The sequence below is a fragment of the Lissotriton helveticus genome, chromosome 8 (genome assembly GCF_964261635.1).
Source record: "Lissotriton helveticus chromosome 8, aLisHel1.1, whole genome shotgun sequence".
NCBI lineage: Eukaryota > Metazoa > Chordata > Amphibia > Caudata > Salamandridae > Lissotriton > Lissotriton helveticus.
In genome coordinates, this window is record NC_136069.1 from 733,539,951 (window position 1) to 733,553,710 (window position 13,760).

General features: G+C 46.3%; 1 protein-coding gene across 3 annotated transcripts in view; it reads right to left on the reverse strand.

Moving 5' to 3' along the window:
• The window catches only part of NAXD (NAD(P)HX dehydratase), a 476,460-nt gene that overhangs the window by 428,230 nt on the left and 34,470 nt on the right, over positions 1 to 13,760 (reverse strand). The window contains exon 2 of one of the 3 annotated variants that reach the window (XM_078657545.1): positions 12,146 to 12,201. The exons of the other annotated variants lie outside the window; for them this stretch is intronic. Coding sequence (XP_078513671.1) covers positions 12,146 to 12,201 — 56 coding nt within the window. The remainder of the gene's footprint in view (positions 1 to 12,145; positions 12,202 to 13,760) is intronic. 3 annotated transcript variants of the gene reach the window in all.

Consider the following 13,760-nt stretch of genomic DNA (forward strand, 5'->3'; position numbering starts at 1 on the left):
AGCTACTGATAGCTTTAGTTGTCACCTGTGAGCCTGTGGTGACTGCAAGCTTGAAGACAGTCTTTTCGACCAGGCCAGCAGCAGGTAGACTGAGGCTGAACAGGAATTACATCAGAACCCAAGCAAGACAGCTAACAAGCTAAAACTAGAGACTTAACAGGATCTGCTCCCTGTTTAGCTTCACCTGAAGTACAGCTTAAGAGGCAGGTACCACTGCAACACCCTCCTAGAATCACCACTGGAGTGCCTTTTACCATGTCTATTTAATTCTATGTATGAGCCAGATAGTTGGGAATTGTGTTACTGAGCGATCTTCATACTGAAGAAAAAGTGGGACTAGTAAGAAGACCCACTATATATGACCTGGGCTGCTCGTTGCAGGTCATACTTTCTTTTAAAAAAAAGTGTGGGTTACTATTTGAAGGAATAATTCGCAAAGCAACAGAGTTCCCAAATGCACACGTAGCTTTAAGCTAATGATCTCATGAGTCATTAATGAAGAGGAGATGACTAAGAATACGATATTTCCTCATCAATTTCATAGATTGCTAACTTCAATAAACTCACTTAATGGCTCAGTTACTTTTTATATGATTTAAACAGCCTTCCCTTCCTGCAAGTGTTTATATTTCCTTATCGCTAATAGTTTGTGTGAACTGCGTTAATCTGACAAAACAGGAGAAGTTAATGTGCTATTTTACATGTCGCACTGCCATCTAGTGGCACAAGAGGGAGTTTAATCTACCTTTAACAAAACATTTTAGATCACGAGCTTACAAAAATGCTAGTAATTGCACAAGCCGGGGATATTGAAGTATTGTGTCACGGCGCCCCTGGCTATGTCTGGGGGTGCACCAGGGCGCCGCGGCGCACAGATTGGGAACCACTGCCATATGGGGTGTGATTGAGAAGTGAGCTCAAGCGCTCGCTGGGGAAGCGTCGCACTTGAGTACCTCACATGCATTGGGGACAATCCTCTCTGGTTTCAAGAGCTTGTTTTGCCTACCATATTCTCGCAGAACAACGCATGCGTGTTGGTTCAGCGCGACCTAAAAATGGAAAACGTGATTTGATTGTATACATATTAAAATGACATATTTTGTAAAAAGGTAAAAAATTGATGAAAGTTAGGAGAGGACTCGTACGCAAATCTTAGATACAAATTGACAGTTGGGAAGGTGGAGGAAATGTAGCCTAAGTGGTGGAACTATGTGATGAATCAGAAAAGAATGTCAGTATTTTATGTGTTGAGTTTTCCAAAATAAAAGAATTTCCATGCCGCAAAAGCAGAAAGACAGTAACTCGTGCTTGAAGTATGTAAAAGAACGAAGCCAGGATATAGAAATTAATTTGTATCTATCTAGTTGGTGTTAAAGAATGATTTTACTGGTTTAGTGGTATGCAAATGTTGCATAGTTTGCTTTTGCGTAATTAAACAGAAATCCACCCAAAAAAATCACAAAATTACATGAAATGCAGAACCAGTATTTAGTACTATAGTTTGCATGAAATGCATCCATGTATCTATTTTGAGAGTCAGGATGCATCCCAATATCAATTTTGGCAGCATGGACACATTTTAAATTGAAAAAACATAGAGGTGTGAACAACAGCTTCTCATATGCTGGCTGATCGCATTGTTCTTGTGTCCGGAGCCAAAATTGTGGCACAGGTGTGGCGTAATTAGGCTGTATGGTGTGCTGTTCAAATACGGCTAACGCGAAATTCGTAAAATTATGTTAGATTGCGTCAGCATTACAGAAATGTCGTCCGTCTAGATAGAACATGAGAAGTGTTGTTAAGGAAGTGACGAAAACATTGGGTACACAGTTTGTAGGCCTTAATGCATGCAAGTTCTTAATAGTGAATTTGGCTCACAATTGGAGGTGACGGAGCGTTTTGCTGATACTTTCCTCAACTATCCGGATCGCAACGTACCATGGTTGTGACATCTGGGAGGCTTTAATTACTGGGTTCAACATTTAGCGACCCTGCATTTTATTGTGCTTTTCTATATCGGCACCTGGGGATTTTCACTGATTCCTCGGGTCTGAGATACCCGATTATTCGTCGCATACGTAGGACCACGTCGTCAACCGTTATCCAACTTTATGCAATTATAAGTAACCTTCGGCCAGCTGATACAACTGTTGGGGCTGGCACTGTGTGCTGATTGTGACGTTCTGTCTGTCCGATACTGGGATTTTATGAGGACAATATCCACGTCTATAATTGCATATCTGGATCGTATGTTTGGATCTTATGAGGATTTCTTGACCCTGGTTCGTTGCTTTTGGATAGACTCGTGGTCCTGCGCACCTCAAGCGGACATTGGGATACTCACCAACAGTATTTATGCCTTGACAAAGTCTTAGTGCAAGACGAAACACGTGTTGGCAAATTACGTGCTGGAGATCTTATATGAAATTTTTGAACACTAATAAAGAATTGATGAAATCAGAAGACGATTGACATTGAATCTACTTTGGACTACTTGGATCTTCATTCTTGGAATTGATGTTTGTTGTATTTTTTGCTCTATTGTCTATAGAGGGTAGATAGATCTCTAAATAAGCAACCACTTAGCTATGACTTAAAAGATAGAACTTATAAGGTGTGCTTTGGTTAAGCCTCAATTCAGTACTCTGAATTTGGCGTTGATAAGCAGAAGGCCTCTCATCCCTCCACCCCACACGTTGCAGCGAAATGGTTGCTAATCCAGAGCCTGCCCCTTTCATCTTCCTTTCCAAAGACAGGAAGCCTTTCCAGAGGCATAGCCTGGAATGCCAAGCATGCCTTCTCCGTCCCCTGCTAATGACGGGGCGGAGGCAATGAAAACACCCGAAGGAACTTTCGCTGCAGCAAGGATGGCTGTCAGGAACAGAGCACGTCAACATCGGCGGGGGTCGGAATAGGAGTGAAAGTTATAGGGGGAGGGTCCAAGTCGGAAATAATGAACATTGCTTGCACTGGGGAGTCTGGGAAAATCCCGTCACTGACTTGCAGCCCCTGGGTTTCATCTTTTCATGGTGTTATCCTTTAGTGTCAAGCCCTCCTTGCCCTGGGCACGGCCATCTGTCTGTTTTATCAATGAGTGGGCAAAAAACTGAAGCGAGGGGGGGGAAGGAGGGAATAATCGGAAAGTTAAAGGGCAGGAAAAGAACCTCCTTTTGAAACAAGAAAGGCCTTTCGAATTCTGGGACTGAACTAATAGACATAGAAAACAGACAAAAAACAAGCGCTGGTCACATGCCGCACCGGCACACTAAGAAAACATGCGAGTGGTGCGCGCAGCGCGCCCTGCACTAACTAACAAGCAGCAGCTGTTTTCGGGAGTGGTGCGTGTGTGCGCAGCCTTCACTTTTCAAGCACTGCACTCGTGCTTGTGGCGCGCCGCTGCTCGCTCCTGCAAGGTGGAAGCCGCCAAAAGCACGAGTGCAGTGATTGAAAATAAGCAGAGCGACGGCTAAAGGCCCTCCTATGCAGCGCATGCGCGCTGCGTAGGCAAGACCTAAAAAGACGCTTGGTTGACTGATTTGCGTCCTTGTGTAATGTGACTGGTGTGCATGTAAAGCGCTCCAATACCTTCGGGTCGAGTTCGCGCTATATAAAATCTGCAAAAAAAAAAAAGAAATGCGTTGATGCAACCTATACTCCAGAGAGCTCCATAATTGCAGGCAGCGACTCTGGTCTGCAAGCCTAGCTGCATTATTGAGCCAAGTGCCGAAACCAGGTTCCCCAGGTTTTAAAGTCAGCAGCTCTAGCCCCTCAGCCAAATTTCCTACATAGTACGTAAATGTAGTTCATTCTAGTGGTACTTGTTTAATACTCTAGAAGACTAAATGGTTGAATTCGACCAATGCTGATCAGCTCCTTTCATTTGTAGGTGTTGCATAAACTATGCGTAAATTACATTACCCTCTGAAATATATTCCTAGTTTACTTGTCAAGGCATAAATAGATGTGAAAAAAAGGAGTTAACATGAGCAACGCCTAATAGACTGCCAGTTTTCACCATATGCCTGAACCAGCAGACCAAGTGGAATGAAGTCATTTCTGCTTCATCTGTTTTTTGGGCAAAATCCTAACATTGTGACTTGCAAAAGAACTGAGACCGTGAGGTTTTGTGTTTACATAGGTTCATAATTGCTTTCTGTATGTTATTATGGTAACCTAGTGTTACTATAAGCATCATCCTACACATCTTTAAGCTTTAACCCTCCTGAGTAGCAAGATGGCTAATCGTGGTTGTAGTGGTTAATGGGATTTCAAGAGTGAAAATAAAAAAGTACTCTTTACACTTTAAAGTAGTACCTTTTACATTTCATTATATAAGTTCATTAGTCTAATGAACTTATATAATGAAATGTAAAAGGTGTCTCCAACCTTTTCTGTATTGAGAGCTACTTATGTTCAATAAAACACATTAACAGCTACTAATGTTATTAGTGCAGTATAATTTCAATTTCTTATAGCCCAAACAAGCTGCTGACATCGTATGTACTGCATTCAACTGGATTAAGGGATGACAATATTAGCAGTTGAAAAGGTAAATTACTTGTCCCTATAAAAATAATATTAAAAACAATGACAGTGGGATGCCGTATTGCAATTTGCCAGATCGCACAAGGACAAACTCATATTCGATTACCGGCCCATAATGATTTTCCCGGACTACACCCGCTTAGTGCAACAACAACGCCACTCCTTTACAGCGGCAAAGCGTAGGTTGCGGGACCTTAATATCCAATATATGCTCCTATACCCTGCTAGACTGTGCTTAATTTTTAACTCCAAGTCCCACTTCTTTGACACGCCAGAGGCTGTCTTCGCTTGGACTGACAAACAGACCCATCTGAAGCCTCATTCTCTGCTGCCGCTGGAGTCAGATTCGTCCCAAGGCTCGCAGCGGAACAGATCTAAAAGGACGAAATCAAAGCAGCGATACAGATCTGGCTCCGACCGACGTTCCTCCAGTCCCAAAAGGGCATCTTGATCTGGATCGGCTGAAAGGGTTCCCTGGTTCTAACTTCATACCGATTGTTCGACATTTGGAATATCCTGTCCTTACTAAACACTGAATTGGCATGGACAACAGGCCACGAGGCTTGCCAGCCCAAGACATTAGTATCCCATGTTATTTTTTTTATTTTTTTTGAAAACCTTTATTGAGAGACAAGTAGAAGTACAAGCGCAGGCCTACAACCACAAGGGCCGGCCGCAAAATCAGGAGAGTCACAAAGGAGCAACATCAATGTGTATAATAGAAGGAATACAGGATAGACGTGGAGTAATATCGTTACACCGTCAGCGCCAGGATAAGAAAGGTTTCGTTTTATGTTATACAGAGGAGGCAGAAACCATATCTACCAAAGCGTCATGCAACATATACAGAAATAGGGGGGGGGGCGGGAGGGAGACAGCCCCCCACGCAATCAGATAACCACAGTAGGGCGAAGCCCAGAGATATCCCACGCCCGTCAAAGGTTCAAAAGTAAAGAACAAATCATAGCAAACAAATAGATCGGACGCCACATAGACAGCCCTCCCGCCCCGAAAAAGGAGAAAGTGCAGACACTTACGAAACGAAGGAGTAAAAACAAAGGGACATAGCCCACCCCCTGGAAAAAGGCAAAAAGGGACCATAGAATAAAACAAACTAAAATAACAAACACCCCCCCCACCCTACATCACTGTAATGGCTACGGCCTACCCCACTAAACAGCGTGCCTGTCGCCCAGAGTCACCCGAAATATAGAAGAAAGAGAAAGGAAATAACAACAGAGAAAGAGAAAGGAGAAGGAGAGAGAAGGAGAGGAAAAAGAAGGAAGAGAGAGGAGAGGAGCTGGCGATCGAAGTACAGAACACCACCCCACCCGCAACAACGGATCACTAATCGAGGTCAAAAAGGAAATTGAGAAAAGCCTATACCAGGATGGAAACAGGAACTGTCCAAATAATGAGGCTCGGAGATGCCATGTAACAAAACAAAGGTCCCACAGGCAACCAGGCACGATCACCCCTGTCCAATTCTATGAAAAGTCGAGCTGCCAGACCCCGCCACGGCCAAGAAACAGCATGATACAGTGGGTCCATACCATTCAGGAAAAGCAAGTGGGATCTCCGCGGAACACCGTCCCAGCCAACAAGGAGCAACCAGGAAAACTCGGTAGCAGTCAGAATGCAAAAGTACCTCAAAGATACACGTGGCCAAGCACAATATCTGGGCTGTCCAGCACGAAGCAAAGTAGGCAGGATGTAGGAAACACTGCGGCATCAGCATCGGGTCCACTTGATCCCACAGAATCGAACATCCAGCCGGAGATCCCAGCACAGCAGCTGGAGAAGTTCCAACCAGCACAACTCGGGGAGACAACACCGCGTCACAAAATGGCGGAGCATCCATGGCGGCGATCCGCAACTCCAAGTCCCGGCATTTCAAGGACAGGTCGATCCGCAGAGCAGCCAGGGCAAACAAGACAGCACTCCGAGTAGGGGCCGCCCGAATCAGACGAGGGTTGGAGAGAGCAAATGCAGCAACGTCCCCGTCTCCAGGAGAAAGACACTCCGAGGGGCCATCCGCCATCTTGAGCACATCGCCCGCCGCCACTGTCGCAGCCGCCTCCAAGTCCACCCGGAGCACCGAAGGCCCCAGGACACACAGTCGATCCGCGGCGGAGGGCGCTCGGCGGAGAAAGGAGAGTCACCAGAAGATCGGGCGTGCTCCCCACAGCACTCAGGGGAGCCCTGCACCGGATCCCAGGCGGGACAATCAACAGGAGTGGGCTGCTCACTCGAGGGGTGCCGGACAGCGCGGCTTCTCTTCTTCGGGCCGGCAGGCAGTCAGGCATGCGGGGTGGCCCACCATCGGGGGTGGGTCCACTCCGGCGCTTCCGGCTCGCGGCTCTCAGGCTCCCACCATCGGGTCTCACACCGGTTCCGGACCGCCGGCACTCCGAACACCTCCGGGCAGGCACAGCACTCAAGGCCCCGGCGTCAGGGCCGGGAAGGCCAGCAAAGCGACAAGGGCAGAACGCAGAAACCACTGCACGCCAGAGCCCCGGAAAAGGACGGTAAGTGGAGGCTCTTCCTTGGTAACCGAATTCGGAACACCCCGAACAGGAAAAAAGACAGGATAGGTGGCGGGGAGGAAGGGATCTCGGAGCGAGGCGTTTATGCGACTGTTCCGATCGCCATCTTGGCTCCTCCCCCTAGTAACCCATGTTGAAGTTTTATGGGAGGGTTGGGAACCATTGACGGAGGGACTATGGGCTCCCCCATTGGGGGCCTGGGACGTCCTTCACCGCAACAGATGCTCCTTGTTTATGACAGTATCGGAGGCGGGAGGGGGGTTCATGGGGTTCTTTGTTATAATCAGTTTGTTCTTGCACGAGGGCAGACACACAGCCCAAATCCCGCTATGCTAGGTACTCAGAGCACAGACATTGACACTGGATGGCTGCACAGGCTCATATCCCCCCACTTAGGGACCTGACAGTGGTATCCTGGAATGTCAGGTGGTTACTCAGTAAAATCAAGAGGGGCGCCATTCTTCGCCAGGCCAAGCGTTACGAGGCAGACTTCTTTCTCCTACAGGAGACTAATTTATTGGGCACCAAGGCTCCCTGCTTGGCCAGGTTTGGATACCAATTTATATACCATGCAGGGTTCACCAGGAGATCCCAGGGGACTGCCATTCTCATTCACTGTCGTGTCTCTTTTGTCCATACAAAGCACTGGGTAGATCTGGGGGGACGATACGTCATATTATCAGGGACGCTATACAGGGAAACATTAACATTGGTTGTATCCCATTCCTCCCACCTCCCTAGGGGGCTGTCAGATCACTCCCCGGTTACTGTTAAACTCCATACATACTCCCAAAACCGCCCCTTTATGCGGTGTATGTCCCCATGGCACCTCCGGGATTCTGATTACCAGGAGAACCTCATTAGGGCAATCCAGGAGTATCTTAATGAATGTAGCTTCTGTCCCATCCAAGGGTACCCTACGGGAAGCCCTAAAGCCCACAGTCAAAGGGGCCGACATTAGCTATTGTGCGCGTGAGAAGCTCAAACACTCAGCCCAACTGACCGAACTGGAAGCCCACCAAGCATCCCTATAGGTACAATATATTCATAAACCCAGTTCCCCCCTCCAACGCAACATACTCCAAACACAACAACATATACAACAACATCTCGTGGGCGAGGCAAAAGAAATCTGTCTGGCGTCGCAAAACCGGATTTATCAATGGGGGGACAAATCAAGCAAAATGCTTCATAGGCTATGTCAGGCAGGAAGGGTCCTCGGCCATCGTCCCAATTATCCGAGGCACAGACAGTGTTCTACATTCGTCTCCCGGGGCGGTTGCCGAAGAATTCACGCACTACTTCTCTGCATTATATGCGCAACAAGAACAGCTATCAGAGGCTCTAATAGTTGAGTTCCTTAGAGATACCCCCACTGAAGACTCACCGACTAGATGCGAGACCAACTAGACGCCTCTATCACCACTGAAGAGCTAAGTGCGGCGCTGACAGCAATGCGTCCTGGGCGGGCCCCCATCCCCAATGGATTCCCCATGGAATTGTTTTCGGCCACATATGTCTACACTAGGCCAACACCTGTTAGAGGCAATGCATGACGCCCTCGAACAATGCCTATTACCCCGGGACTGGCGGCATGCTGAGATTGTCCTCTTCCTCAAGCCTGGCCGCCCGCCGGACGATCCATCCTCATACCGTCCCATCTCCCTTATTATTTTGAGCCCAAACTCTTGGGCAAAGCCCAAGCCGATCGCCTGCGAGCTTGTGTACCTGATCCACCCAGATTAATCGGGCTTCATGCCACACCGGGCCACTTGCCACAATATCCGACGGGTACACAACGCCATGGCTGTGGCCCCAGAGCTAGGGCGCCCCGCGGCCATACTGCTAGCCAATATTTACAAGGCATTTGACGGCAATATGGTCCTCCCTCCTGCTCTTGCTGTACGGGCGCTCAGCGATTTTTAAAATGGTCTCTTTACCTAAAGTACTATACTGGCTGCAGAACTTTCTGTATCACATACTACGATCCTGGTTTGCACAAATAAACACTATCCATAATAAATTCCTATGGAATGGTGGGGTGGTTCGGGTGGCACTACAGACTTGTGCCCAATCAACATATTGCGGCGGCATCGTGGCGGCATCGTGGCGGCAGATTACATTCCTATTATTTGGCCTCCCAAATGTTAATCATAAATGAGTGGTGGTATTGCTCACCAATAATAATCCACATTTGTAAAGCGCACAATCACCCGTTAGGGTCTCTAGGCGCTGGGGGCCGTCGGGAAGATTAAGCAAGCTATTGCCCAGAGTCACATGGTGCTGGACTAATCTGCCGCCGGAGCAAGGGATCGAACCGTGATCCCCAGCTTCCGGAGTCAGTCGCCCTGGCCGCGGCGCCACACCTCTTGGCCCCGCATTCGCACTGGAACATGTGGCGAAGGAGGGTGTCACACTTCTTCGGCTGCCATGTAGCGCACCGAGCGTAGACTTCCTACCTCATGACAGTAGAACAGTGGTCCGGCTTTAGAGGTACATGGTTAGGTTCCCTGTGGCACGGTACCCATCTACGCCAGGTCGAGGCTCTAACGGGATTCCGCAAATGGGACCTAGTGGGCATATTCACACTGGGGGAGTTATGCAGGGCACTACTCTAAAGTCCTTCCACCAGTTACAGGTAGAATTTGAGTTGCATAAGACGCAATTTTACAAATACCTCCTATTGCTCCATGCTCTTACCCCCATAATTCTCTCCTTGGTCAACCTGCCGGAGTTCCATCCCTTTGAAGGCCGCCTCCTAATGGGAGACCTGGGTGCACACAAAATCCGTCAGATCTATCAGACTTTAACAACACACACCAGAACAACATTATATTAGACTAGAAGGGCGTGGCAGGACGACATACCAGATTTAACTGATGACAACTGGGCTGAAGCCTTAGCTAGCCCCCGGGGAGCAGCTGTATCTTCTCGATACCGCCTCATTCAATATAAATACATACACCGTGTACACTATATGCGATCCCGTCTTTGGAAGATGGGGGTCATCCAATCCCCCCAATGTTTGTGTTGCAAAAGGGATGAGGGAACATGTAAACATATGGTTTGGAGCTGCACATCATTACAGCCCTTCTGGTGCAAAGTCTCAACTTGTCTGGGCAGGGTATTATCCTGGGATCTCCGATTTGACCCAAAGTTATTCATAGTACATAGCACTGATGGGATGATGGGAACTGGTATAAACAGCACCTGCTCTTCCTTGCCCTCACTATTGCAAAGCACGATATCGCCCAGTTATGGAAGGGGGCTTCCCCCGACATTGGGGAGATGGAGAAAAGACCTAGACAGATGCATAGGTGCAGAGATTGCTGTGTTCCAAGCACAAGGCTGCCCCCAGAAACACAGGAAAATATGGTCCCGATGGGCAGTTTATCAGGGTATAGACTTACCTCCCTTCCATCTCAGACCCCCTGATAGAAGATTCTTTCAGCGCACCCCTGACCACAATACAACAAATACCACACTACGTCATTGTCTGTACATGTACTCAGCTGGACTTCCTAAGATATGTGGGAGCTGCATCTGTCTGCGCCAAGTTATTGTTGTTATAAATGCAAGTTTTGCAGTTCATAATGAATACATGCTTGGTACATCCGAATCATTTTTGTTTTCGATATGTATATGCAGGGCTACGGCCCAGACGGTACCATGGAAATTTAATAAAATGTGTTATAAAAAGACAAAAAAACAATGACAGTGAGTTTGCACACATAACTGCATCGCAGCTTGTTCAATAACCCACTGAGCTGTTAGAGCTATATAGAAGCTAGCAGAAAAGTTAAATGCATTAAAGCAGAGGCACCTATATCAATACGATATTTTGACACATTTTCTGCTAGTGGTGAAGTGGTAGATAACCGATAAACAGATATATATGACGAACTGCTAATTTACAGAGAGCCAAAGAAATGCTCTCTATCAAATGACACTTCCAGGTTACCAACTCTAGTTGTCTCCTAGGCAGTGAAAGGGGTGAGAGGCCTAGTAGTAGCAAGTGGGACTGGATTTAAAGAGCCCAAGAGTAAGATTTCTGTTTTCGCTTCATTCCGGAATAGCTAGTTTTTTTTACTCCATTGATGAACCAGTGCATTAAGCATTGAGGCGCATGTGGAAGATACCAAGAATTGTTTTCAAACTTCAAACAATTACATAAGGTGCCTTGAGGCAGCCCTGGCATGACTTGAAATACTGTGATGTAACAAAGAGAAGATACATAATCATATCTTTCAAGCTACACCCACAGGCTGTGAAATGGCCTACCTCTGCCATTCAGGCAGGCACCCTCTCTCCTGGAATTCAGAAGTACCCTGGAAACACATGTTTTCAGAACGCTTCTTTCGGAATTCCCGCTCTGTTGGGCAGAGGGCTCGATGAAATATTTGGGAATTTGGTTAAGTCTTGATGTTGAAGAACTATGGCAATTCAAATATGGCCGACTGATTGTATGCAGAAATACAGAAAGGTAGGGGGGTCTGGGTGGGTTGGGTTATTGACCATGATACCTCACAACCCAAGCCATAGTAACAAAAATTAATAAGAGGCACATAGTCAAGAGAGAATGCGTGCTGTTATGAGATCAAGTTACGTGAAAAAAAGATAAGAAATTACACTAGGCTGAAAAACTCCCATCAGCCCACCATTGTGGCGGAAATTCGTCATGTGGGATACGGATGGTTGATCCAAATCTCGCCCAACCCATCTGCTGATGGTGCGAAGACAGGATGACCGAGGTAACCTTCTAGCTACAGTGTATTTCAAAGTGGTGCTGATAGACGTGCAGTGCTCAGTGAAAAAATAAGTGAAATGTTAAAAATAACTACTAGGACAGAAAATGTGTTTAATAGGCACTGTTCTAGTGTTAAGATTAAAAGTGCGCCTAATAGCCTAGAAATATAACTATAAAGTGGCGCAGTGCAGTGTGGTCAACATGTTTCAGCTGTCAGGAATAAAGTATCCAGCTTTCGTCAGGACCGTGATGAAAATAGCAACTGCAGACTAAGGGATATCAATTCAAACAACAAGAATACTCCTACCAGGAACTTGGAGCCCCAATGTTAGCTGGTGGAAACTTAGATGAATCGTCCTTTTCCTAAAAGAAAGGATGATAGTGCAAACAAAAATGTGTACTGTCAAGACAAATATCCATTGTGATCCCTAAGTAACAATGAGGACAGAACAGACAACACATGCATAGTGAGGGGCAAATAGTCTCCTCACTTCTTCAAGAGGGCATTGTACTCCTGAATCAGGACAATGATGTCAAAAGGTAATGAAAATAATTTTTTACGTACTCACCCAGCATTGTGTGGGAAATAACCTCACCTCACCCGGCACCCGCTCGGGATAGAATGAGGCCCCGCTCTGTTAGGATGGAAAAATAGCTATATTTTGTGAGCTACCATGCGAGAAACTTCATTGTAGAATCTAGCTATTTTTGTTTGTTTCCAAATATTAAACTTATCTCAGTTGTCTCCCAAAAATGAGCACAGCCCTACCATAACACTGGTCTGAACAATGCTAGTCAAGATTAGATGAATCTATTCTGGAGTATTGCTATATTAGCTCAGATCTAATAGCTCCAGAATGATGTAAAAGTATATGTATACAGAGCTCAAATAACGTGCATCCAATGGTTAGAGCATAGATATTAAAACATAGATGTTACAGGCGAGCAAGGACCTACCTGTCCGTCGGTACCTCTGGCCGGCTTCCGAGTGGGAGTGGAGGTAACGGACAGGTAGAAAGCGCGCCCTTTTATACACACGCTAATTGGATAAGTGAAGACTATCGTGTGTTTTGACGAGCAATTAACTCACAAACAATCTCCGCGTTAATGCAGAGAGCGCATGCTCGGAACAAGATACAATCCGACGCATGCGTGGTAGGAGACGGTAAACTGATTCCTCGCGCATGCACAATTGTAAGTGCGGACAGTATGCCGCCTTCGCGCATGCACAGTATGGACTAAAGATCTTGGTAGCGTGATCTCAATGTTGGTGGTGAAACGAAGGAATAGTAACATCCTTGGGAGACCCGCATATAAGTTCAAGGTAGTCAAATCTGTATAGGATGCCAATGAACCAGATCTGAGGTGCATCTATAAATATCTCCTACAATGTTAGAAATATATTCTGTCATAAATAACCATTGACCATTAACCAGCAGTTATCAGCGATGTGATTGGTAAGTGCACTAGTCAAAAGGAAGGTGGAATTATGTACATCGTACTATCTCAGCACTGAATGTACCCGCAGTGGAATATCATGGTCCAGTTTTTCATTCATATTCATATAGAAGCACGATGGAATTCTAACAACTCTTACTCTTGCAGGATATGACAAGTAAGTGGACAGATAGTCTAGAATGATATTATAATGATGTCCACGGAATTTCATCGTTGAGTCCCCTACTGTCACTTTTAAGCGAGAAAATCCATTTCTGTTCCTTAATAAAAAGGAATCTGGATATATCGCTGATGTGGGGCGGGATGAAAGGCTGTTCTAAGATAACCCACCTAAGATCTTCTGCAGAGTGCTTCTGGGTTAAAAAGTGATCAGTCAATCTGGTTGACTGTTTGCGGCAACGGATCGTACGTTTATGTTCCCCAATCCTTTTTTTTTTTAAACTTTATTTTTGTCGCAGATTCAT